This window comes from Marmota marmota, unplaced genomic scaffold, assembly GCF_001458135.2.
Source record: "Marmota marmota marmota unplaced genomic scaffold, marMar, whole genome shotgun sequence".
In the NCBI taxonomy this organism is placed as follows: domain Eukaryota; kingdom Metazoa; phylum Chordata; class Mammalia; order Rodentia; family Sciuridae; genus Marmota; species Marmota marmota.
Genome location: NW_026000206.1, coordinates 2,200,141 through 2,224,008, shown reverse-complemented (window position 1 = coordinate 2,224,008; position 23,868 = coordinate 2,200,141). Strand labels below are relative to the sequence as shown.

Genomic DNA, 23,868 nt, shown 5'->3' with positions numbered 1-23,868 from the left:
AAGCATTCTAAGTTAGGCACCGTTTGTTTTTGAGAGTTATATACAAACATGAAAAATTTATGCAAATACAAAAAGAAGTGTCTGTAACCTAGCAATCTATAGATTAAATGTTTCTTTTTAAAAACACATTATATATAGCTTATTTTCTTTCAGTTACTTTTTTTTTTTTTTTTCTTTCGGTAGAAAGAACCCTCTACCTGGGTTTTCTTTTGGGGATTGAACCCTAGGCCTTTTTTGTTCTAGGCTCTACCACAGAGCTACACAACTCTATACTTCGGTTACTTTTTAAAAAGTAATTAGGCACTTCATACGCCACTTATTTCCTTGAATTGGTTGACATTATTATTATTATTATTAGGATTAGAACGAAGGGCTTTATGCATGTAAGGCAAGCACTCTACCAATTGAGCTGTATCCCCTAGCCTGACCATATTATTTTGGTTTTCTGTAGAATTATATATGCCAAATTATTTTTCTTAGAGGTTTATTGCAATGTAAGGAACCAACTAAATCTGCTAGTACTTTGCTACTTTCTTTGAAAATCTTGAGGATAGTATCCATTGTCATTCATTGTTACATAATTCACTATATAAGAAAAAACATTTTTCCCTGTAAGATACTGATACTGTCCCTTCAGGAAGTACTGTAATAGTAGCAAGCATCAAGTTATTTACTTCTGTGTATGTTATTTGGTTTAATATTCACAAAAGCCTTGTGACAAAGTTCAGTATTTTGCCTAAGGTTACAATATTGGAAACAGTGAAGCTGAGGCCTCAGAGTCTGAATTCATTGACTTTTGTCTTAATGTTTTAGGACAAATTCAGCACACCCCCCCCCCNAAGGAAAGCAGGTCAATGAAATGTGCATATACTTAAGGGGATATATAATTAAAGAACCCCTCACCAAATGAAAACCAAAAAGAACATTTAGCTATTACTAAAGTAGGGTTTATTTGTTTTTAGAACTAGGGATTGAACCCAGGGGTGCTTAACCACTGAACCACACCCCCAGCACTTAAAAAAATTATTTTACATATCTATATATAGACATAGATAAAGATATATATAGCGCTGAGAATAAAATCCAGTGCTTCACACATGCCAGGCAAGTGTTCTACCATTGAGCTACAATCCCTGTGGGTCCCCTACTCCCATGTTATATTTATTTGGAAATAGGGTCTTACAGAATTGTGACGGGCCTTGTTAAGTTGCTGAGGCTGGCTTTGAACTTGCGCTCCTCCTGCCTCAGCTTCCCAAGCGCTGTGATCACAGAAGTGTGTCATTGTACCTAGCTTTAATTTTCTCTCCTTATTGCCGTTTATTTATTGGGTTCAGAAAATGTGTCTTTTCTGCCTGTTGGCCGCAAAAAAGCAGCAGCAATAGTGAGTGGGTGGATTGAAATTGTGATTCCATGAGTATTAATTTAAGCAGGGTCCATTTCTCTTTTGATTAATCCCATATGATGGGATAATGTGGGTGTGATGTACATCTTCTGACACTGGCATATCATACTATATGACTAAAGAAAGGTGATTCTGATCTGCTTTTTCTGCTCATCAAGCAACATTTTGACTTAACAGATTTAATCTCTTTACCACAGAATGTCTACCCGAGTCCTTTTGGCTACTCTGTCCATCCCTATAACCCCTGAGCGTACTGACATTGCTCGACTTCTGGATATGGATGGCATTATAGTTGAAAAACAACGTCGTCTTGCAACATTACTAGGTCTTCAAGCCCCACCAACACGAATTGGCCTTATTAATGATATGGTTAGTATCAGTCTGTGTTTTTACAGCTTTGGACAGAAAACTGATAAAGTTGAATAATTCGTGATTAAGTACTGGGAATTCTGATTAATTGTCAAAAGGATTCTCATTTTATACCATTGGTATAAATGGGGTATTTCCAGATGATCATTTCCAATGGGTTAAATTGGTGGGAGCTTTGATATAAGAAGACTTGGACTGGTTCTGAGGAATATTGTGGGACACTGAGTCCAAGGAAGTGTAACAATGGGCAAGCATAGTCATATTTCAGGAGGCTATAGGAAAACAAAGCAAGCTGACTTATGTAGCATTTCCACACATGGATGATGGGGCCCAGAGAAAAGGGGCAAGCTTTGGACCTTATTCTAGACACCTAAGACACTTTTTTCTATTAATGTTTCATTTTATATGTTTTTTTTTTTTTTTTTTTGGTACCAGCAATTGAACCCAGAGGCACTTAACCAGAGCCACATCCCCAGCCCATTTTATATTTTTTAGGGACAGGGTCTCTAAATTCTTAGGGCCTTGATAAGTTGTCTTTGAATAACTGCCTCAGGCCCCGCTTGGATTATAGGTGTATGGCACTGTGCCCAGCTATTGTTTTATAGCTTTAAAGCTGTGGCTCTTAATCATTGTTATCCACTTAAAGCTGTAAAGTAACAGTTGTTGTGTTCAAAGGATTGTTTCCAGATCCCCTGTGGATACCACAGTCCCTTATTTAAAATAGTGTAAATTTGCTTATAATCTCCTAAAAACTTAAAATAAGCTATAGATTACTTATGATATTTAATGCAAAGTTAGTGCTTTGTAAAAAGTGATTTGTAGCATAGGAATAGGGCTTGATAGTTTGGAATGTACCCTTAACACTCTTTACAGAACAATGAGAAGAAAATAAAACTACAAGTAGCCAGGAGTGGTGTCTCATGTCCACAGTTCAGGAATTTGAGGCTGAGGCAGGAGGATTTGTTACAAGTTTGAGGCCATCCTTAGTAACTAATCGAGGCCCTAAGCAGCTTAGACTCTGTCTCAAAATAAAAAATAAGAGCTAGGGATGTGACTCAGTGGTTAAGCATTCTGGGTTCTATCTCTAATATGGGAAAAAAAAAAGTACATATATAGCAGAGATGCAGTCTCCCTCCCCTAGTATTTCCTATATATGGTTGGGTGATCCTGAGGATGTAACTGCCAAATGAATGGAACAGTGTCTTGTTGATGGACATTTGAGGTTTCTCTAATTTGGGCCTAATAGAAAGTATTTCCCTAATTTTTGTGATAATTTGCACAGATTTTTTGTTGGTAATAAATTGTCTATGGTGGCCATATTTGTGCCAGTATCTTACTAGGTTGGCTTAGAGTTAATTCCTTTTTAAGTTATTTCACTATAGACAGATGTATAATGTGGGGCAAGAAACTCCCCTGGGTTATAGTTTAGATAGATTTAGGTAAACTTTGGTAAATTTAAGGGGGTTCAGGCTTTACAATCTTCAAATCCATTTTACAGATTTCTGACCCCATTGTTTTCTCTAAATTTATACACCGTTAGACTCTTAGTGGAAAATATGTTGCTGTTAAACCTTGTGCTTTGTTTACTATAGGTCAGATTCAATGTACTACAATATGTTGTCCCAGAAGTAAAAGACCTGTACAACTGGCTGGAAGTAGAATTTAACCCATTAAAACTCTGTGAGAGAGTCACTAAAGTAAGCATTTGTCTTTACGTTTTGGTTTTGATACCATGTAGCCAGCATTATTGCAGTTTCGGGTTGTATTTATCTTTGTTAAAAGATAAGTATTATCTTATGTTTGAATCAGTGCACATTTCATTGTCTTTTTTCTTTTATATCAAGAGAAAAGATATTTCTGATGTGCTAAACAAATGTGGAGGTAAATTAGCAGCATGACTGTCTTAGCCATTGCTGTCAGTCACCTTCAGACAAGTATCAAAAACCTTCATGTTAAATTTTCTATTTCTTTGCATTTTATGATGTTTTAGTGTATTAAAAAATTGAAAGCATTTCAGATATTTTAGTATTTGTTTCCTAAAAGTATAATTCTTTCTAATTTAATGGATTTTGTAGGTTTTAAATTGGGTTAGGGAACAACCTGAAAAGGAACCAGAGTTGCAACAGTATGTGCCTCAACTGCAGAACAACACCATACTCCGCCTTCTACAGCAGGTAAAAATACAAACACATGTTTTGTGGAGAAAGTGGAATTTCCTTTTTTGAGCATTTCTAGCATTTACTGGAAAAATTTAGAATTGCCCAGGAAGTGGAAGCTTTCAACAGTTCTGCCCCCATCCAAATTAGTCTGATTTGTTTTGAAAACAAAATGAAACAATGTTTACTTACTTTCTTGTTGAACCCTATCATTTTGCATTTTTCTTATTACTAAAGTAGGGTTTATTTGTTTTTAGAACTAGGGATTGAACCCAGGGGTGCTTAACCACAGAGCCACATCCCCAGTCCTTTTTTATTTTGAGACAGGGTCTCATTAAGTTGCTTAGGGCCTTGTTTAGTTGCTGAGCCTGGCTTTGAACTCTCAATCCTTGTGCTTCAGCCTCCTGATTGCTGGGATTACAGGCCTGCACAACCATACCTGGCTAATGTAGGGCTTTCTTATTTCTTTCATACCTATGTGGTTTTTTTCATAGCCAGGTGGTATCATGGTGTACTTATTAGTGAAAACCTGTATTTATAGGTTTTTTCCTGTTAGAAAATGTCACAGCATTGTGCTTCTTACATATACCTGTGTTTCCATGTGCATGGGATTTTCTTTAGCTTAAGCAGTGGAATTGTCTTACACAATTACACAAATTTTCAACCAATTCTTAACAAGAATAGAGAATGAGACAACCTTTCTCTTTGTTAACACTTGTTATAGTACAGTTTAAGTCCAACATCTTCAGTAAGGTGAAATGTAACTTTTAGTAATAGCTAAATGTTCTTTTTGGTTTTCATTTGGTGAGGGGTTCTTTAATTATATATCCCCTTAAGTATATGCACATTTCATTGACCTGCTTTCCTTTGTATATGTGAGCAGTGTTATTTCTTATGTGCTACACAAATAGTTGAAGGTTAATTAGCAGAATAACTATAAATAGTAATGCTGCCAGTCTCCTTCAGACAAAAAATTTTACAAAAAGTGTTTAAAGGTACTAGATGAATAGTAATTCTTATTGATAAATATGTGAGCTTTTGTATGTGTATGGTGCCGGGGAATTACGTGACCAGTTAATTTTGTTTTATGAAACTAGGATTTCAAAAGATGACACACTTGAGGAGGAGAAGTATAATATGATGATTTACAGCATAGGAATAGGGCTTGATAGTTTGGAAAATGTACTGTGAAGATAACTGAGGTTCAGTTTTGTGTTTTTCTGAACAGTTGGATGTCATGAGATTGCACATCAAAAGTGCTGAATAAATGGCAGCTATTATTATCAACCCTGTGTTTTTTATGCAGGTGGCACAGATATATCAGAGCATTGAATTTTCTCGTTTGACTTCTCTGGTTCCTTTTGTTGATGCTTTCCAACTGGAACGGGCCATAGTAGATGCAGCCAGGCACTGTGACCTGCAGGTATGTACTATAAGGGGACATTGAGGTGGGCAGAAGTTCCCTGAGGACTAGAAAGACATATACCTTTTGTTTTTTGTGCTTCTGGTATAATGGCACCTTTTTTAAACTACTTTTTTATACTTAGCATTCTTGTTAACTTCTTAAATTCAGTTGAATTTTATTTTTATCAAGATACTTGTCGAATGATTTCATGTTAATATATCAATTTCATCTGATAATTTAATTTCCCAAGGTTCGTATTGACCACACTTCTCGGACCCTGAGTTTTGGATCTGATTTGAATTATGCTACCCGAGAAGATGCACCAATTGGTCCTCATCTGCAGAGCATGCCTTCAGAACAGATAAGAAATCAGCTCACAGCCATGTCCTCAGTGCTTGCAAAGGCACTTGAAGTCATCAAGCCAGCTCATATACTGGTATACATGTTTTTTTGGGGAAATGAATTACCCAAGTCGTGAGGGACTCTTATGCTCTTTCACGAAAAGGCTTGAGATGATATCTGAGAGAAGGGAGAAATATTAAAAATAGTAAATATATAGTAAATATTTTTTATTCACTTGGTAATTTTGTTATTTTATCAGATTTCTTAGATAAATCACTTTATTACCTTTCAGCACAAAATACTGCAGAGGTAATGTAGTAACAGATCATGTAATATAAAACAGAAGGCCGTTCATATATTATGACCCCCAAAGAGTGAAGTACACAGTGATTGGGCTTCTCCTTCCTGCTTAAGTTGTTTGTGATCTCAGTTAGTATTTCTTTGAGTATTTAAGGTAGATTTGGGCACAGAGAAAAGTTGACCTAGCAAGTAGAGATGGTTCTTTAGCTAGGTAATTGCTATCAGTGACTGAATAGGTGTAGCATCACAACAAATGGCTTGGGTAATGCTATCTTCTCTTATTAAATGAAAATTCAGATAAGGGCAGTGCATCAGGGTTATTTTGTACATTTTTTGATGTTTAATACCAGGGTCTGTTGCTTTTAATGTTTTAAAAAATGCATTTGTTTTGAAGCAAGAGAAAGAAGAACAACATCAGTTGGCAGTGACTGCATACCTTAAAAATTCACGGAAAGAACATCAGCGTATACTGGCTCGCCGTCAGACAATTGAGGAAAGGAAAGAGCGGCTTGAGAGTCTTAATATTCAGCGTGAGAAAGAGGAATTGGAACAAAGGGAAGCTGAACTTCAGAAAGTACGCAAGGCTGAAGAAGAGAGACTGCGCCAGGAGGCAAAAGAGAGGGAGAAGGAGCGGATCTTACAAGAACATGAACAAATCAAAAAGAAAACTGTTCGTGAGCGATTGGAACAGATCAAAAAGACAGAGCTGGGTGCCAAAGCATTCAAAGATATTGACATTGAAGTATGTAGAATATCACTTATTAACAATCGAGTTTGACCCAGGTCTTCTGTTATTCTTGCAACCATAGTCGTTTGCCATTAATTGGTTTATTTTGGGGTTTTAGGATATTTCATGCATTTTGTTATAGCTGTCTTGGTGAGTTAATCTGTGAGTAAACATTTGATTTTAATTGGTCCATGCAGTTTGTAACCTGTGTCTTCATCTGTTGGTAATTTGGGTGGATGTAAAGTGGAGGAGGCAGAAAGAGATGTTAAGATTGTGTATGTTTTAATTTAGGATTTGATTTAGAAAGCAGTGTGTCCTTTTGATTGTTAGGTATTTCTTTTATGTTTATATTAATGATGGTACATTTGAATTACCTTTTAGGATCTTGAAGAATTGGATCCAGATTTTATCATGGCTAAACAGGTTGAACAACTGGAGAAAGAAAAGAAGGAACTTCAAGAACGGTTGAAGAACCAAGAAAAGAAGGTAAATGAAAGGTCCATTAAACTTTCAACACAAGTTAAAAGAAACTGGGTATAGTGGTATACACTTATAATTTTACTTAGGAGGCTGAGGCAGAAGAAGGCCAGTTTGGGAAACTGAGCGGGAATCTATCTCAAAATAAGGGCTAAGAAGGTTTGGTAGAATAGTTGTCTATTATATATGGGTTCAATCCCCAGAGCTGGATAAAAATGTTTATAAAAATGTTAACAACTGAATTCATTTTCATGCCATTCAGATTGACTATTTTGAAAGAGCTAAACGTTTGGAAGAAATTCCTTTGATAAAGAGTGCTTATGAGGAACAAAGGATTAAAGACATGGATCTGTGGGAACAACAAGAAGAAGAAAGAGTAAGTTTTTCATTTAACTAATATTTTTAGGTTGTAAACTGTAATAAAATCTTCTGCCCTCGATGGGACTAGGGTTTCATAGTTGACTTATTTTGTTAAAAATGGTGATTTAATATCTGTTTACTAACAGATTAATGGAAAGTAGAAATTTTTACAGTAGAACTGAGTATGGTGTTGCATGCATGTATTCCTATTTACTTGGGCAGTTAAGGCGGAAGGATCTCAGCAACTTTGTGAGACTGTGTCTCAAAATAAAAAAAAAAGGGTTGGGGAATTATCTAGAGGTAGAGCACCCCAGGCTCAATCCCTAATAGCAAAGAGAAAACGAGGAAAAAAAAAAGGAAAATTCATGGTCTAGATTACAAACGGAGTAACACAAAGGACAACTGGAATGCTTATTTAAAAAATAACTTTATGTACACTTTATTTATTTTTTATTTTTAAATATTTTATTTTTTTAGTTGTAGTTGGACACAACACCTTTATTTCACTTATTTATTTTTATGTGGTGCTGAGGATCGATCCCAGGGTCTCGCACGTGGGAAGCAAGCGCTCTACCGCTGAGCCACAACCCCAGCCCTAATGTACACTTTAAATGGGTGAATTGTGTGTGTGTGTGGCTCAGCAGTAGAGCGCTCGCCTAGCATATGTGAGGCCCTGGGTTCGATCCTCAGCACCACATAAATAAATATATTGTGCCCCAACTACAACTAAAAAATAAATAAATATTTAAAAAATGTATCTCATAAAAATTTCTGATATCATGGTACTAAATAAATCCTATCTCTTAAATGATAGCTCCCCCAGGACTCCTTGTGCCTGAGTGCCTTCCTGGGGACCTGTGGACAAAAATGATGGTTATCATGCCACTTTTATTGGAAGATGGAAGAAGGAAGGGAGTAGTGATTGCTAATTGTTCGAGAATGTTGGCAATTTGTTTGAAGTGATTTAGTAATCAGTAATAAATACTTTCAAATTTAACTGTATTGTGTACTTGCAGATTACTACTATGCAGCTAGAGCGGGAAAAGGCTCTTGAACATAAGACTCGAATGTCGCGAATGCTTGAAGACAGAGATTTATTTGTGATGCGACTCAAAGCGGCGCGGCAGTCAGTTTATGAGGTGAATATACTAGTTTTAAGGAAAAGTTTATTTATGAGCTTTTTAGTTTTGCTTTAATATTCTCTGTAAACACAGTGGTACATTCTGTCCTGAGTTAATGTGTTTACTAAAGAATATTCAAATGTTATTTTAGTAGAAATATTTTGGAAAAGTTTTCACCTTTTCTAAATGTGAAAGTCTCTTTGTACAGGTTTGTTTAATGTTTCAGAAATGAAACAGCAACTTTGAGATCAGAGTTCCTAGGCATTGTAATTTTAATAATTTTATCAACAATGTAAAATGTAAGAAATTTGGCATGCAGATATGGTTGGAAATTCTGGTCTTTGTATTTGGAGGTTCCTTTTTCGGGTTCTAAGAAATGTAGTTTGTTCTTTTGGAAAAAAATTATAATTTTTTTGGTTGGGCGACTGTTTCATTGTAGGAAAAACTTAAACAGTTTGAAGAGCGATTAGCAGAAGAAAGACATAATCGTTTGGAGGAGCGGAAGAGGCAACGTAAAGAAGAGCGCAGAATAACTTACTATAGAGAAAAAGAGGAGGAGGAGCAGAGGAGGGCCGAGGAGCAAATGCTGAAAGGTAAAACCACATAGACATGGTTGGAGGGATGGATTCTGGCTGATGTCAAATGTAGTGTTTGGCAATCTTATTTCATAGAAAATATAGGAATCTAGATAGGTGAATTTTTAGCATTATAGCGAACTGTTTTCAGAATCCAGGTTGTTACATTGAAGATGCTGTGTCCTTTGTGGATTTGTTTCCACATATTTGATCCTCTGTTTTTTTTTCTTCCCGATGCGGTACTGGGATTAAATCCAGCGGCACTACCACTGAGCTACATCCCAGCCTATCTATTTATTTATTTATTTTCTGAGGCAGGGCCTTGCTAAATTGTCCAGGCTGACCTCAAACTTGGGCAACTCTTGCTTCAACTTCCTGAGTCTTGTTTGATCTTTTAAAAATTCATGCTTTTTGTTTTTCATGACTGAATTCTGTAAAGGTATTAACATTGATTGAAGAATGAATGCCAAATGAAGGCTGTCAAATGGTCGTCTGTCTGGAATCTCAGATTTGCAGGAATGGAGGGAGGGAATCTAATCTCATCCTTGTTTTCTTGAATATCTTATGCCATTTAGCTGTTTTATAATTTCGTTCTACTCTGTGCATCCTGTTTATTTAACACTAGAAAATTAGGCCTAAAACTAAGGGAAAAAGTGCTGGTGAGAGGAACACTTAGTAACCAAATAAATTATATAGAGCGAGAAGAAAGAGAGAGGGCTGAGCGTGCCAAACGTGAGGAAGAGCTTCGAGAATATCAGGAGCGTGTCAAAAAACTAGAAGAAGTAGAAAGGAAAAAACGCCAAAGGGAGTTGGAAATTGAAGAGAGAGAACGCCGCAGAGAAGAGGAGAGAAGACTTGGCGATGACCCACTTTCTAGGAAGGTGAGCACAGATGATTTTCTGTTGTAATGAGTTTCATGTTTGTCAGCTAACGTTCTTTTTTTAAATTTTTTTTTATTGCTCAAAACATTACAATAATCTTGACATATCAACTAATGTTCTTGCATGATACCTAGAAGGTGACGTGACACAAATTCTCTCTTGGGCAGAGATAAAAACAGTCTGCATCAACTGAGAGCTTGTTCAGGCCCATGCCCAAACTTCATGATTCAGAATCTGCAGTTTAATCAGATTCCTAAATGATTCAAACACTATTCTAAATATTTATAATACATATTGTCAAACTGACCTGTATTCTCGCTACAATCTTGTGTCTCATGAATTTCATTTCCTGATTGATTGTATGTTACCCACTTAATCAAAGAACTCTTAAGCTTGTTCTTTGTGTCCCTACATTAGGCTTCTCATGGTTATTGCGTTTTTCACTAGTTTCTACTGTCACCGTTTTTTTTTTATTGTAGATGGACACAATACGTTTATTTTAAACTATTTTTATGTGGTGCTGAGGATTGAACCCAGTCCCTCACATGTGCCGGGCGAGTACTCTACCACTGAGCCACAATCTCAGCCCTGCTGTCACCACTTTCTTCTCTTTCTGCTTTATGTATCTGATGCCTGTCTCTGTATTCTTCCTTTTCCTTGGAATGTGCCCACTTTGCTCTTTAGAGAAAACATTGTTTTAACATTTTCTTTTCTTTTGGTACCTGGGATTGAGTGCAGGGGTGCTTACCGTTGGACTACGTCCCCAGCTCCACCACTTGTAGAATTTTTAAAATATATATATTTTTTTAGTTGGCAGTGGATCTTTTTATAATTTTTATTTTTTAAATATCTTTTAGTTGTTGATAGACCTTTATTTTATTTATTTACACATGGTACTGAGAATTGAACCCAGTGCCTCACTCAAGCTAGACAAGTAAGCTACTGCTCAGCCCCAGTTCCAGCCCCTATAATTTTATTTAATTACATGCAGTGCTGAGGCTCGAATCCAGGGCCTCACACATGCCAGGCAAGTGCTCTACCAAGCACTCTATCACTGAGCCACCACTCAATCCCTAATTTTTAATTTTGAGATAGGGGCTTATGAAGTTGCTTAGGACCTCACTAAGTTGCTGAGTCTGGCTTTGATTGAATTTGGCAATCCTGCCTCAGCCTCCTTTGTTGTTATAGGTGTAGGCCACTGCATCTCGTGGGTCAACTTTTATTTTAAGAGAAATAGCTTGGCATGACATTCTCTGTGCCACACCTGTATTGGATGCTTATCTTTATGGAAGGACCTCATGCTATTACAATATGGTCTTTACTTTTACAATGTATATGGACAGAGTTTTGGGGCCCTGCCCCCAGATTGAACCAAAGGGTTTTTTATCTCTGATCTATATCCCCAGGCCTTTTTAAATTTTGAGACAGACTCACTGAGTTGTATAGGCTGGTCTTGAATTTAATGATCCTCCTGTCTTAACCTCCCAAGTTGCTGGTATTATAGGCATGTGCCACTGCACCCTGTAGGATTTTTATCCTTGTTGCTAATTTCCAATTTTATTTCTGTGCATTCTAAAATACATTGTTAGGTTTTTGTGAATATTTTTTTCTGTTGGACAAAAAGTTTTGTATATATATGTATGAAATCAGAGCTGCTGTGTTATTTAAAACTTCATCCTCTGAGAAAAGAAAACAGACCTCCTGTAATTTATGTTTTTAAAAATTCTTTTAGTTAGCTTTCCTAAATCCATCTGTCTATACTTGTAGTCATTTTACCCTATTACAGTCGTGCCCACCCCATGGCTATAAGGACATACCATTACTGTAATGCCTCTCTTTTCATGCTGTCTGCTTCCATATTCTTGAGAGCCTTTTTTCTTTAAGGCAAATTTAAGGACTTTTCTCTGCTTATTTTTATTTCCTCCTCTTGTGGTTACCACTAATTTTCCCTAAAATTTATCTAAATTTTTATAGTATAAATTTTAGTTTCTACTTCTACAGAACAAACCAAATTCTGAGCATGACTTACTTAGGTATTATTGCTGGGTATATTTTGCCTCAAGATCATTACAACCTCTTCTCTTTCTACTTAGGACTCCTTAGCAGTAAATTTTATGGCTATGTGAGCAACTGTTAGTTTATTTTTAAGGTATTTGTTTTATTTCAGTAATAATTAAGAAATATTAATTATTCTGTCAAAAATAATAAGTTATTTCAGAAATTTCCAGTATGGTGGTCATACAGTGAACCAACACAGTAGACAATAAAATCAAAGGCAAATAGTTTTCCAGTTTTTCTTTTGTAGTGCTGGGGATTGAACCCAGTGACTTATACATGTTAGGCAAGCACTCTACCATGGAGCCCCTCTTCCAGTTTCTCCTCCTCCTCCTTCTCTTTTTAATGAATTACTGATACATCAAATTTACAGTTTTGTCAATATGAGCTTTTAAATTTATTTTGTATGTGGTGCTTAGGATCAAACCCAGTGTCTCATGCCTGCTAGGCAAGCACTCTACCACTGAGCCACAATCCCAGCCCTCTACTTTTTCTTGAGGGGAAAAGGCCCAACCATGTAAGCTGCGATGCTTTGTTTAAACAAAAGAAAACAACAGAAAAATCTTACTAGCAATTGTTTAGTGCTAAATATGTTTATACTGTATCATGTTTTCCTCTTTGCAGATACATTTTGGTTTTATTTTGTATATTTTAGTTTTTTTTTTTTCTTTTTCCACAGAATGTCTTTGTGTGTATCTCAAGAGATTTTGTTTCTTTCTCATACTTGAACAATGGTTCAGTGTTTGGCCATTTCAATTCTTTTTAATGCATTATCACACAGGGGAGGATTCTTGTTACTGATCTTGGTCTTTTTTTTTTAATTTATGTTTTAATTGTAGTTGGACACAATACCTTTATTTTATTTATTTAGTGTTGCTGAGGATTGAACCCAGAGCCTCACATACTAGGCGAGCTCTCTACCGCTGAGGCACAACCCCAGCCCTAGATGCTTTTTTTAAAAAAAAAATATTTATTTATTTAGTTTTTAGGTGTAGATGGACACAACACAATGCCTTTATTTTTATGTGGTGCTGAATTGAACCCGGGTCCCGCCCGTGCCAGGCGAGCGCTCTATCGCTGAGCCACAATCCCAACCCCCTAGATGCTTTTTTATTCCTTGAAAATTTCTACAGTTTTCTTTATCCTTAAAAGGAATTTAATCATTTCACTGATGATGTTAGGCTCATTGTGATTGGTCTTTTTTTCATTATTCACTGTTGGCATTTTTACTCTTAAAATCAGAGGTATAATTCTCCTTAGACAAGATAAGATTATATTAACTTAAGGAAGTTTCCCTTCCTTTTCTCTTCAAAATCTCTTTTGTGTGGTCACTTTAACTATCTATTTTAGTGCTGGGAATTGAACCCTGGATGCTTCACCACTGAGGCATATCCTCAACCCTTTTCTTGCCCTTTTTCTCTTTTGAGACATGGTTTTGCTAAGTTGCTTAGAGCTTGCTGAGTTGCTAAGCCTGGCCTTGAATTTGTGATCCTCCCTCACCTCCTGCATCACACACTGTTACACATGTGTGCCATCATGCCCGGCTATACCCTGCCACCTTTTGTTGTTGTTGTTTAAGGCAGGGTCTCACTAAGTTGCTAAGGCTTGCCTGGATTTTGTGTTGTTTGTGTGCTTCATCCTCCTGCCTAGCTGAGATTACTATAACTGTGTACAACCATTACTGAATTATGTTTAAAAATTTTCTTTTTTTTGTGTGTGTGTAGTAAGTTGTCTGAAATTCCTGTTTGTTCATTAGCATGGCCCATTCCACTATTTGCTCTACTGGCTTTAAAGTATTTGTGGCCAGTCCTGGTGGCACATGCCTATAATCTCGGCTACTTAGTAGGAGGCTCAGACAGGAGGATTGCAAATTCCAGGTCGGCTTGGGCAAATTATCTAGACCCCGTCTCAAAATAAATAAAGATATGGGGATGTAGCTTAGTGTAGGGAGAATATTGCTGGATTCAGTCTTCAGTACCACCCTCCTTGAAAGGGAATTGAGGGGGGCGCAATATCTTGAATTCTTTGTTTTGCATAAAGATGACAAGGGTAAAATAAACATTAAAAGATAAAGAAGAGCACCTTGAAAAGCAAAGTTGGAAAAAAGATGAAAAACATCTTTAAAGGAAATGTGAGGAGTGGGAGAAATGTGGTCTTTGGGTATGTATGTCCCCCTCCATTGGAGTGACCATATTAGTTATTAGTTACATTGACTTTTTAATTTGTGTCCACTTGGGAAAGTCTTGGCACAGCCTTCCTCTTAATAGGCCAGAGTCATCCATGATAGCAGAAGAACAATTATTATCTGACTACATGTGTCCTTCAGTGCTTCTTATCTGTAGGCTGTATCTTCCAGCGAGCCTTACATACCTAATTATGGCTGAAGGTTATGTTTGTAGGAGCAGGCAAGCTGCGTCAGAGGGTGCTCATTGAAATGTTGTGCCAGATTTTCATTTTCATTGGTATTAATGAAATACCAATTAAATATCTCATGATTTTTAGTGTAGTGCTTTCAAGAGAGAAACACTGTTAATCTAACCATTCTGTTAGACATTTCATTTATTCTACTCTTTTGCATGTGCTCAGTAGGAACTGTGATGTATGTTTCAGAGCACTTTTTTTTTTCCCCACATCGTATTTTTCAAAAGGGAATTTCTAGGCCAGTGGTAATCTGTAGATCTTTTAGGTGCTCCAGATGTGTACTCTCAGGATGATTTCAAGTGGTGTTTTACCAGCTTATAAAAGCCATGTACAATATTTGAGAATATTAGTTTGGTTGTACTGGCAGTCTGATTGCAGATTAAAAAAGAAAATTTTAAGACATTCTTATATTTAAGGGCTTGAGGTCAAGAATTGACTATGTTTGGTAATACCAGTAGTTGTCGTTATGAATCGTTGTCATTGTGGTGCTTCTTGTTTGCTTTGCTTATGCAGGATTCTCGTTGGGGAGATAGAGACTCTGAAGGCACGTGGAGAAAAGGACCTGAAGCTGACTCTGAGTGGAGGAGGGGTCCACCAGAGAAGTAAGTAGAGTCACAGAATTTTTGTTGTGGATCCTAGTAATACTCCATCGGGGTGTGTGTGTGTTTTTCCCCAGTACCTAGGATTATTGAACCCAGGGATACTTAGCCACTGAGCTACATTCCCAGCCCTTTTTTATTTGAGGTAGGGTCTTGCTAAGTGGCTTAGGGCCTCACTAAGTTGCTGACACTGGAACTTGTGATCCTCGTACCTTGGCCTCAAAGGATTACAGGTGTGTGCACCACACTCAACATCTACCAGTGGTTTTAAAAATAAGCTTATTTGTAGGGATGGAGAAAGGAAAAGCTGAGAATTATTATCATGCCTGATTCTTTATTCCACCCTTACTATGATGACTAACCTCTAAACACTCATCTCAGATATTTTATTTTATTTATTTTATTTATTTTATATTTATTTATTTATTTTTTAGTTATCGGCGGACACAACATCTTTGTTTGTATGTGGTGCTGAGGATCGAACCCGGGCCGCACGCATGCCAGGCGAGCGCGCTACTGCTTGAGCCACATCCCCAGCCCCTCATCTCAGATATTTTAAATTCCCTAAGAGTATTGAGTTTAGAGAGTAAGAAGGAAGAATTCTGTAACACTTTTTCTTTAGATTTGTTAAATAGATGTAGCTGTCCTTGAAATAACTACTAGTGGTAGACAAGAATGCCAGCTTTTAAATTTCTGTTCAGAAAGTAAGTTTAGAATAATCATTATAACAGATTAGAAATTGCCAAGGTTCTTGTTTCCCCACTTTGCCCCTCGCCCTTTTGGTATTGGGGATTGAACTTGGGGATATTTGACCACTGACCCACATCCTCAGTCGTGTTTTGTATTTTATTTAGAGACAGGGTCTCACTGAGTTGCTTGGTGCCTTGCTTTTTTGCTGAGGCTGGCTTTGAACTCATGATCCTTCTGCCTCTGCCTTCCAAGTTGAAGTTACTTACGGCCTTGCTTTATTGCAGTTAATTTTCCTGTTTCTTCCACCCAAGCCACTGGGATTACAGGCATGTACTACTGTGCCTGGGTGGTTTTTATTTTTTGCTGCTGGGGATGGAACCCAGCAGTGCTCTACCACTCAGCTGCATCCCCAGATCTTTTTATATTTTGAGAGATGATCTCATGAGTTGCCTAGGCTGGCCTCAAACTTGGAATCCTTTTGTTTCAGTTTCCTGAGTCCTGAGATTTTAGGTGAGCATCACCATACTAGCCTGAGGTATTTTTAAAGGCAATAAAATAGAATACAATTCCTGAATGATGGGATGCTTTGTGAAAATACTTGACCTTAAAAATGTGTGGCTGTTCCTCTGTAGGGAGTGGAGACGTGGAGAAGGGCGCGATGAGGAAAGGCCTCATCGGAGAGATGAAGATCGACCCAGGCGTTTGGGAGATGATGAAGAGAGAGAGTCCTCTCTTAGACCAGATGATGATCGGGTGCCTAGGCGCAGCATGGATGACGACAGAGGCCCTAGACGTGGTCCTGATGAAGATCGCTTCTCTCGTCGTGGAACAGATGATGACCGTCCTTCTTGGCGTAATGCAGATGATGACAGGCCTCCCAGACGAATTGGTGATGATGACAGGGGAAGTTGGCGTCATGCAGATGATGATAGACCACCTAGACGAGGACTGGATGACGACAGAGGAAGCTGGCGAACAGCTGATGAGGACAGAGGACCAAGACGTGGAATGGATGAGGACCGGGGGCCCAGGCGAGGAGGTGCTGATGATGAGCGATCATCCTGGCGCAATGCTGATGATGATCGGGGTCCCAGGCGGGGCATGGATGATGACCGGGGTCCCAGGCGAGGGTTGGATGATGACCGAGGACCTTGGAGGAATGCTGACGATGATAGAATTTCCAGACGTGGTGCAGATGATGACAGGGGGCCTTGGAGAAACATGGATGACGATCGGATTCCCAGACGTAATGAAGAGGATCGGATTCCCAGACGAAGTGAAGACTCCAGACCTGGTCCCTGGAGGCCATTTGTCAAGCCAGGTAAAATTCTGGTATATAGACAACTAGTTGAGATGCTTTGTGGCATCTGATATGTTTCTTTTTCCATAAATGCCTTATGTAGTCAATTTCATGTCAAAAATTTCCTTTGTTGTTCCACACCCCAAAACAGGTACTGTCTTCTGTAGTGGTGTTGGGCTCATTTTCTTTCTGTTCAGTTGGATGTTGCTTTGAATGCTATTTTTCTGTTCCCATCACTTAAATATTAAGTGTTCTTCAGGTTCTGTCTTAGGCCAGCCTTCTTGAAAATAGATCTTTAAAATATACCGTTATTAAATATTTATGCAGACTCCTGTCCACCGTAGGATTATACATGGAAGAACTCTTTTCATTTTTTTAGTTCTGGGCCTACTCATCTTTTTCACTTTATGATACTTCTATAGTTGTATGTGTCTATGACACATTTGTGACCATCTTTAGGTGATGTCTGCGTATTGCACATTGGCAACAGCTGCTTTTAACACATGGTACGTCTCCACTGGGAAACCTCACTGACATTTTAGACTCAACTTGTATAAAACTCCTACTTTTCTGTCGGCTCACCACTGTCTTAACTGTATAATCTAGGAATTTGGGAGCTCTCTTTTCTCTGGTCCCTTTCATCCTTTAATTTAATCTTTGATTCAGTTTAGTTCTGCCTTTTTGATGTTCCTTAAAACCACCCATGTTTGTGTTCTATCTGCTTGAACTTGGGTCTGGGCCACCATAATTCTTTGAGGTCTTGCTTTTACCTACTAACTTATCTCCACTGGTTCTACTCCCAATTCTTTGTGCTGTAGAAAGCCATTCTAAGTTTGGATCTAAGCAAACAGCTTCTTCGTCTTTATCTTTGGTTTCTACTATCTTTATCTTTTCTGTTCTGACCCTGGGCAAGTGACCTTTGGGGCCTCATGTAAAATGTAGTTAACTGTACAGTAGGTACTGAGGAGTCCTAGAGGAAATATAACATTAGGTTCCTTTGGGCCTCTGGTCATATTTTAGCCAGTCAGAATAACTATGTTTATATGTTTTTTTCAGGATACCTTATTTGAAACATAATATTGCTTCATGAGCGTAGAATTCACTGCCAACAGTACTGTAACTCGTGTCTGAGCAAAGCTTTTTTGATACATAATATATTTTCTCCCTAAGAGACATCATTCATAGCCCTCTTGTGCTTGGGGATACTAGATAGCATTTCAGTAGTATGCTTGGGTTGTTTGAAACAGTGAAGTCAGTAGCAAACCACAAAGGTATGGAAAACATGGCACTAAATAAATAATCCCTGGAAAGGACACTTGTTAGAGTAAGAGCTGAAACCAGAAGGCAAAGTGCTGCCCACTTTAGCTGTGGTCGTGTATGTTGGGCGACTCACAATTTTTGCTGCTTTGGAGTGACTGTAAGGTGCCACAAGACTAAATTTTGGGGTTGCTAGTTTTTAGCAAGCACAGAATCTGATAATATTAAGACCGACTCAGCTATTGATAGGATTGAGCAAGGCAATTTAGGCATATGGTTTAGGTTAGTGCTTTGCCTATGGTAGTGTCTTGTGTTGGTGACAGTAATAATTATTTGTGGTACAGCTATAAGTTTTCACTGAAATGTTTGCTTCCTTTGACCTCTTTGTAAATTTCAGATCCATGGCTACATGCAAGACGCGGGGCAGGATCAAAGCATTTGTCCTTGTTTCATGTCTAGATGGTGGGTGGTAAGTGGTGGATGACAGGAATATGAAAAGAGTCTTTTTTGGTGATGAAGATTCTGAGAATGTTGCAAGGTATAAATGACTCATAATTTGGGCTTTAATGCTCAAGGAAAGCTCTTTAGGTTTTCTGCTAAAATGAACAGTCTGCTTATCCTCAGGACAAATTGTATACCCCAAACCTTTGCTTACAGTAAAAGTTCAATGATATTTTTATTTTACAGAACATAAACCCAGGTAGTCTATGCAGTGACACACAACAGCTTTAGGATTTTTCTTTTTAAATGAAATCGGAGTGTCTTCATCATTCTAAATAATGAGTTAATGTCAACATACCTTTATGATTACTGATCTGTTTCTTGAGTGAAAAAATACTTTGTTGCTTATTTTTAAAAAAATAGGCGGATGGAGAGAGAAAGAAAAGGCCAGAGAAGAGAGTTGGGGTCCACCTCGAGAATCAAGGCCATCAGAAGAACGTGAATGGGATAGAGACAAAGAAAGGGATAGAGACAATCAAGATCGTGAGGAGAATGAGAAAGACCCTGAAAGAGAGAGGGACAGAGAGAGAGATGGTGGGGATCGTGAGGATCGCTTCAGAAGACCCAGGTTGGGAAATTTTTTTTCTCTTTCTTTTTTTCTTTTTAGGTTGGATGTTTCTAACTAAACTGTAGAGTTACAGTTTTAATATTCTTTTAAATACTCTTCGTGTATTCCAAACTGTTTTAAGAAACCTTTCTTTTCTCATTTATCTCTTAAATCATGTAATAAAATTTTAGAGTTCATATAATTGAATTATCCCTTTGATGAGACAATGTCTTAAACTGTGTAGCTATCTACAGGTTATATAAACTGGAAATGAAACCAGCGTGGGTGCAGTATCTGAGATCCACTTAGGAGTTTAAACCTTGTCCCTTATATATTCATAAACTAAGCATCAAGTTGGGTATGATGTGTTCACTTAAAATTGCCTTTATAGTTTATCTTCAGCAAGAACTTGTCATTTTAAATGGTTACAGGGATGAAGGTGGCTGGAGAAGAGGACCAGCTGAGGAATCTTCGAGCTGGAGAGATTCAAGTCGCCGAGATGACAGAGATAGGGATGATCGTCGTCGTGAGAGAGATGATCGTCGTGATCTAAGGGAAAGAAGAGATCTCAGAGATGACAGAGACCGGAGAGGGCCTCCCCTCAGATCAGAACGTGAAGAAGGTATGAATGTTATTTATGCTGGAGTGTTGGAGAACAGTCATTCTGGCAGTTTGGGTTTTATGTAGTTATTTTGTAAATTTGCATCAACACCCCAAACCAGGTAAACAGTCTTATTTTAGTTTAGAACTTGTGATTCTCATTCACTTAATGGTCAAGCTGTGACCTAGCTCATCTCTAAATTTAAAGTACATTAATAGACCAAATTGGATAATGAGCAATATGTAGTGATGAAATTTATTTAGCAAAAAGGAAGAAGCAGTTTAATCAGTTATTTTAGAATTAAGATCCTGGAAGATTAGCACAAAGTTTAATAATTCTTTCTCTGAAATTTTAACAGTTGAAACGTTAAAAAATATTTTAATGTATTTAATATGCCCATTGCACTTAAGTACTTGTTCTCACACCCTTTTAGTATTTTTTATTTGTTTATTTATCCATTTTTTTTGTAGTTGTAGATGGACAGTGTGCCTTTATTATTTATTTTTTTATGTGGGGCTAAGGATAGAACCCAGTGTCTCACATCTCTGCCACTGAGCTACAGCCCCAATCCTACACTTTTAGTATTTTGCCTGTACAGCAGTATTATAAGTTTATTCTCTTATAGCCATAATTTAAAATTTTATATTTTTATGGCTAATTTGTTGTTAAATTTTTCAACAAGAGCCCCAAATGCTTTCAATTTAACAATGTCCATTCACCTAGTGTCCTCCACCCTGTGCTAGGGATTGAACCCATGGCATTGTGCATACTAGGCAAGCAGTTTACCACTGAGCTACACCCCCAGTCCTTTTTAAAAATTTTTGGGAAAGGGTCTTGCTAATGAAGTTTAAAGTTGGCCAGACTGTCCTTGATCTTGCAATCCTCCTGACTGACACTAGAGTAGCTGGGATTATAAGCCCATCAGGTCAGCCAGAGTTTTATCACTTTGTATTAAAATTTTATAACTACTAATATATTTCCCAGGCCAATGATTTGTTTGTTTTGAAATTTTGAGTTCTATCTCTTAAGTATGTTAAAGATTTTTTTCAGGAATTAGAGTCAAAATAATTAAAATATGTGGAACTTTTATTGATTTCTTTTTTTTTTTTTTTAAGTTGTGATTCTGTACTGTTAATCTTCAGTGTGGGAAGTATTCCTTTTGCTGGAGTTATGTTTAGCATGAGCCAGAAGAATATAGTATATACTTAAGCTTTATTTTCTAAATTGAACTTTTTAGTAAGCTCTTGGAGACGTGCTGATGATAGGAAAGATGACCGGGCAGAAGAGCGGGATCCCCCTCGCCGAGTTCCTCCCCCAGCTCTTTCAAGAGAGAGAGAAAGAGACCGGGAACGGGAACGAGACCGGGACCGGGACCGAGACCGAGACCGAGACCGAGAAGGTGAAAAAGAAAAGACCTCATGGAGAGCTGAGAAAGATAGGGAATCCCTTCGTCGTACTAAAAATGAGACTGATGAAGATGGATGGACCACAGTACGACGTTAAGTCCCAAGATGGTGGATTCAGACTCGTGTCTTACATAGGTTTGATCACATTCAAGGATTATTATACTTGTTCTTCAACCAATCTAAATTGGATTCTTTAATGTTGTTTCACCATAACACAAAAAGCATGAACTTGTATTAATCCTATATAATAGATTGATCATGCACCGTATCCACAGAAGGTTGGAAAACCATGCCATTTTCTGGAATTTAAGGTGTTGCATTATTTCATCAATCACTTGTTTACAAAAGAGAAAAACTAAAAAATAAATTTAAAATGTGAACCCGTCGGGTATGGAGTAACACCTTTATCTTGGTATAGAACTGATATTTTTTTGTTTGATTTTGAAATATCTGATATTAATTTGGAATGAGGTGTTAAGCTTTTGTTAAAATGTATTCGAAGACCCTTTAAACCATTGGATCTGAAACAATTTTCACACCATTAGCGGTTGAAACATACCTCTTTAGGTATTTTGAGGTATTTACTATTAACTAAATTTAGGAAGTTTTTAGGTTCACTCTAAGTGCAGTAAATATTACAGACATTGGATACAGTGGGATTTTCTGTAGATTTTACTTAAGAAGAGGTGAGTATAAAGCAATTTGCAGTCATTATTGTAATGACAATACTGTTCAAGTGCAAACCCAAAACAGTGCAGCTTTTAAATTTTAAAGCATTTGGTAAACTATTGCTGTTTTTTTCTGTTGCCAATAGCAAACTGCTTTTCCATTAATGGAGACTTCATGCCTTTCAAGCATTTTAAATATGACAATATTTATAAATGTGTGATTTGGAGGAATTCTTTAAATTCTTTTTCTTAATTTCCTTTCTCTTCAGAATAGATTCTTTCAACAAGTAATTTGTAGTAATGACTGTGTTGACTTCAATTTTTGGAGTGTAGTAGCTATGTTAAAGATTAACTATTTGGTCTTATTGAAGCCAACACAGAACTTGCTGCTGTGTTTTTTCTTCAGTGATAAATAAAATACTTACAGAATTTGTTTTAGTGTTGATTTGTGATCGTAAAGTGTTATATAATGGTAAGTTTGCATTTTCAGCTGAAGTTTATTTTACTTGAGTTTGTATCAGTGCCATTAAATGTCTCAATGTTCAATATCAGAGAAAAAAGAAAACAACCTTAATTATAACACAGAAAGCAAATGCAGCTAGGGCATTTCCTATAAAGTGCCCTCCTTTCTTAACTGAAACTCCTTAATTTCACCTGGTGGGGGGCATGACTTAATTTTAGAGAATGTTATTTACTAAATTTTAGTGGCTGTGGGCACGGGAAATTTGATTGTTACTGAGCACTGTTGAGAGTTCCTGTTGGTACAGTTACAAGGCCAGAAGAGGGACTGTTGATGCTTTTTGACTTAATCAGATGCAGCTTTTCTGTTATCAGTGATCAGTTTTAAACACTTCATTTCTGGTGTATGAAACATGTGGAAGTCTTAAAAGCTCTTCTGTGAGAATCTTTTCTTTCATAAAAAGATCAGTGATTATCTGGGGCAATGACCTGCTATGAATTTGTTACTGTAAAGCAAATTGTACATATGATGTCATAGATAAGTCCCAGTCAAGATACATTTTATCAGACTTGTTTAGGTGAGTCATAGAAGCATGTATAACAGGTTTCAAGGCCAGTTTGCAAACCTACCCCTTTGGCTTGGACCGTTTCCCAGACATCCTTCTCCCAGGGTTTCTTTGTCCTGGGAATCAGAACTGAGAGCACAGTGGAAGGGCAGAGGAGTCTGATGCTGTTGCTTTGTGATCCAGCACTTGGGTTTCTGCTATCCTGGACTCTGACCCTCTCTGCTCCCACACTGTTAAGATGTTAAATTTAAACAACCAACCCACTCACTGATGTGCTAGGAGGCACCCATGTTCAGTGGCTTCTGCATTTTTAAAAGGGAAGAACATTGTTATTAACATAGATGGCCTGAGGGTGGAGATCTCATTGGGCTGTATTCTCTTCATATTTTAGCTCCCAGTATTTCAATGTTAGCTGTAAAACTGAGGCAGATTTGCTAGGGCAGGGTTGTGAGAGATATGGGGTACTTTAAATGGATTAATATAATGGCCAGCCAACTAATTCTAAGGAGACCTTTCCCAATACTCTCCAGGCTTTGGAACTTTACAACAGACTCCATGCTTAGTGTTCCAAGTTCTGGAAAAGTAATGTCAGAACAGTGAATGAGTGGGCTGAGTAGTTCAGCTGTAGAGCTTGTTGTGGGAGACCTTGTGTTAAAACAGATCTCAGTAAAGGGGGGGGGGGG

At 37.5% G+C, this 23,868-nt stretch overlaps 1 protein-coding gene and 2 non-coding genes across 4 annotated transcripts in view; all 3 read left to right on the top strand.

The window, feature by feature from the left end:
- Window positions 1–22,593, top strand: part of Eif3a (eukaryotic translation initiation factor 3 subunit A) — a 35,829-nt gene extending 13,236 nt beyond the window's left edge. The window contains exons 7-22 of one of the 2 annotated variants that reach the window (XM_015498314.1): window positions 1,600–1,771; window positions 3,364–3,468; window positions 3,847–3,945; window positions 5,234–5,350; window positions 5,583–5,768; window positions 6,369–6,716; window positions 7,083–7,187; window positions 7,441–7,554; window positions 8,555–8,677; window positions 9,099–9,252; window positions 9,931–10,115; window positions 15,105–15,193; window positions 16,513–17,201; window positions 19,302–19,506; window positions 19,917–20,107; window positions 21,324–22,593. In XM_015498314.1, coding sequence (XP_015353800.1) covers window positions 1,600–1,771; window positions 3,364–3,468; window positions 3,847–3,945; window positions 5,234–5,350; window positions 5,583–5,768; window positions 6,369–6,716; window positions 7,083–7,187; window positions 7,441–7,554; window positions 8,555–8,677; window positions 9,099–9,252; window positions 9,931–10,115; window positions 15,105–15,193; window positions 16,513–17,201; window positions 19,302–19,506; window positions 19,917–20,107; window positions 21,324–21,589 — 3,148 coding nt within the window. In that variant the 3' untranslated portion in view covers window positions 21,590–22,593. The remainder of the gene's footprint in view (window positions 1–1,599; window positions 1,772–3,363; window positions 3,469–3,846; window positions 3,946–5,233; window positions 5,351–5,582; window positions 5,769–6,368; window positions 6,717–7,082; window positions 7,188–7,440; window positions 7,555–8,554; window positions 8,678–9,098; window positions 9,253–9,930; window positions 10,116–15,104; window positions 15,194–16,512; window positions 17,202–19,301; window positions 19,507–19,916; window positions 20,108–21,323) is intronic. The other variant, XM_048791289.1, reaches the window with a different exon arrangement.
- LOC125612760 lies at window positions 3,580–3,707 on the top strand. Its single transcript, XR_007343235.1, has one exon. It is a non-coding gene; the product is annotated as a small nucleolar RNA SNORA19 (small nucleolar RNA).
- LOC125612759 lies at window positions 4,768–4,899 on the top strand. Its single transcript, XR_007343234.1, has one exon. It is a non-coding gene; the product is annotated as a small nucleolar RNA SNORA19 (small nucleolar RNA).
- Window positions 22,594–23,868: the final 1,275 nt, after the last annotated feature.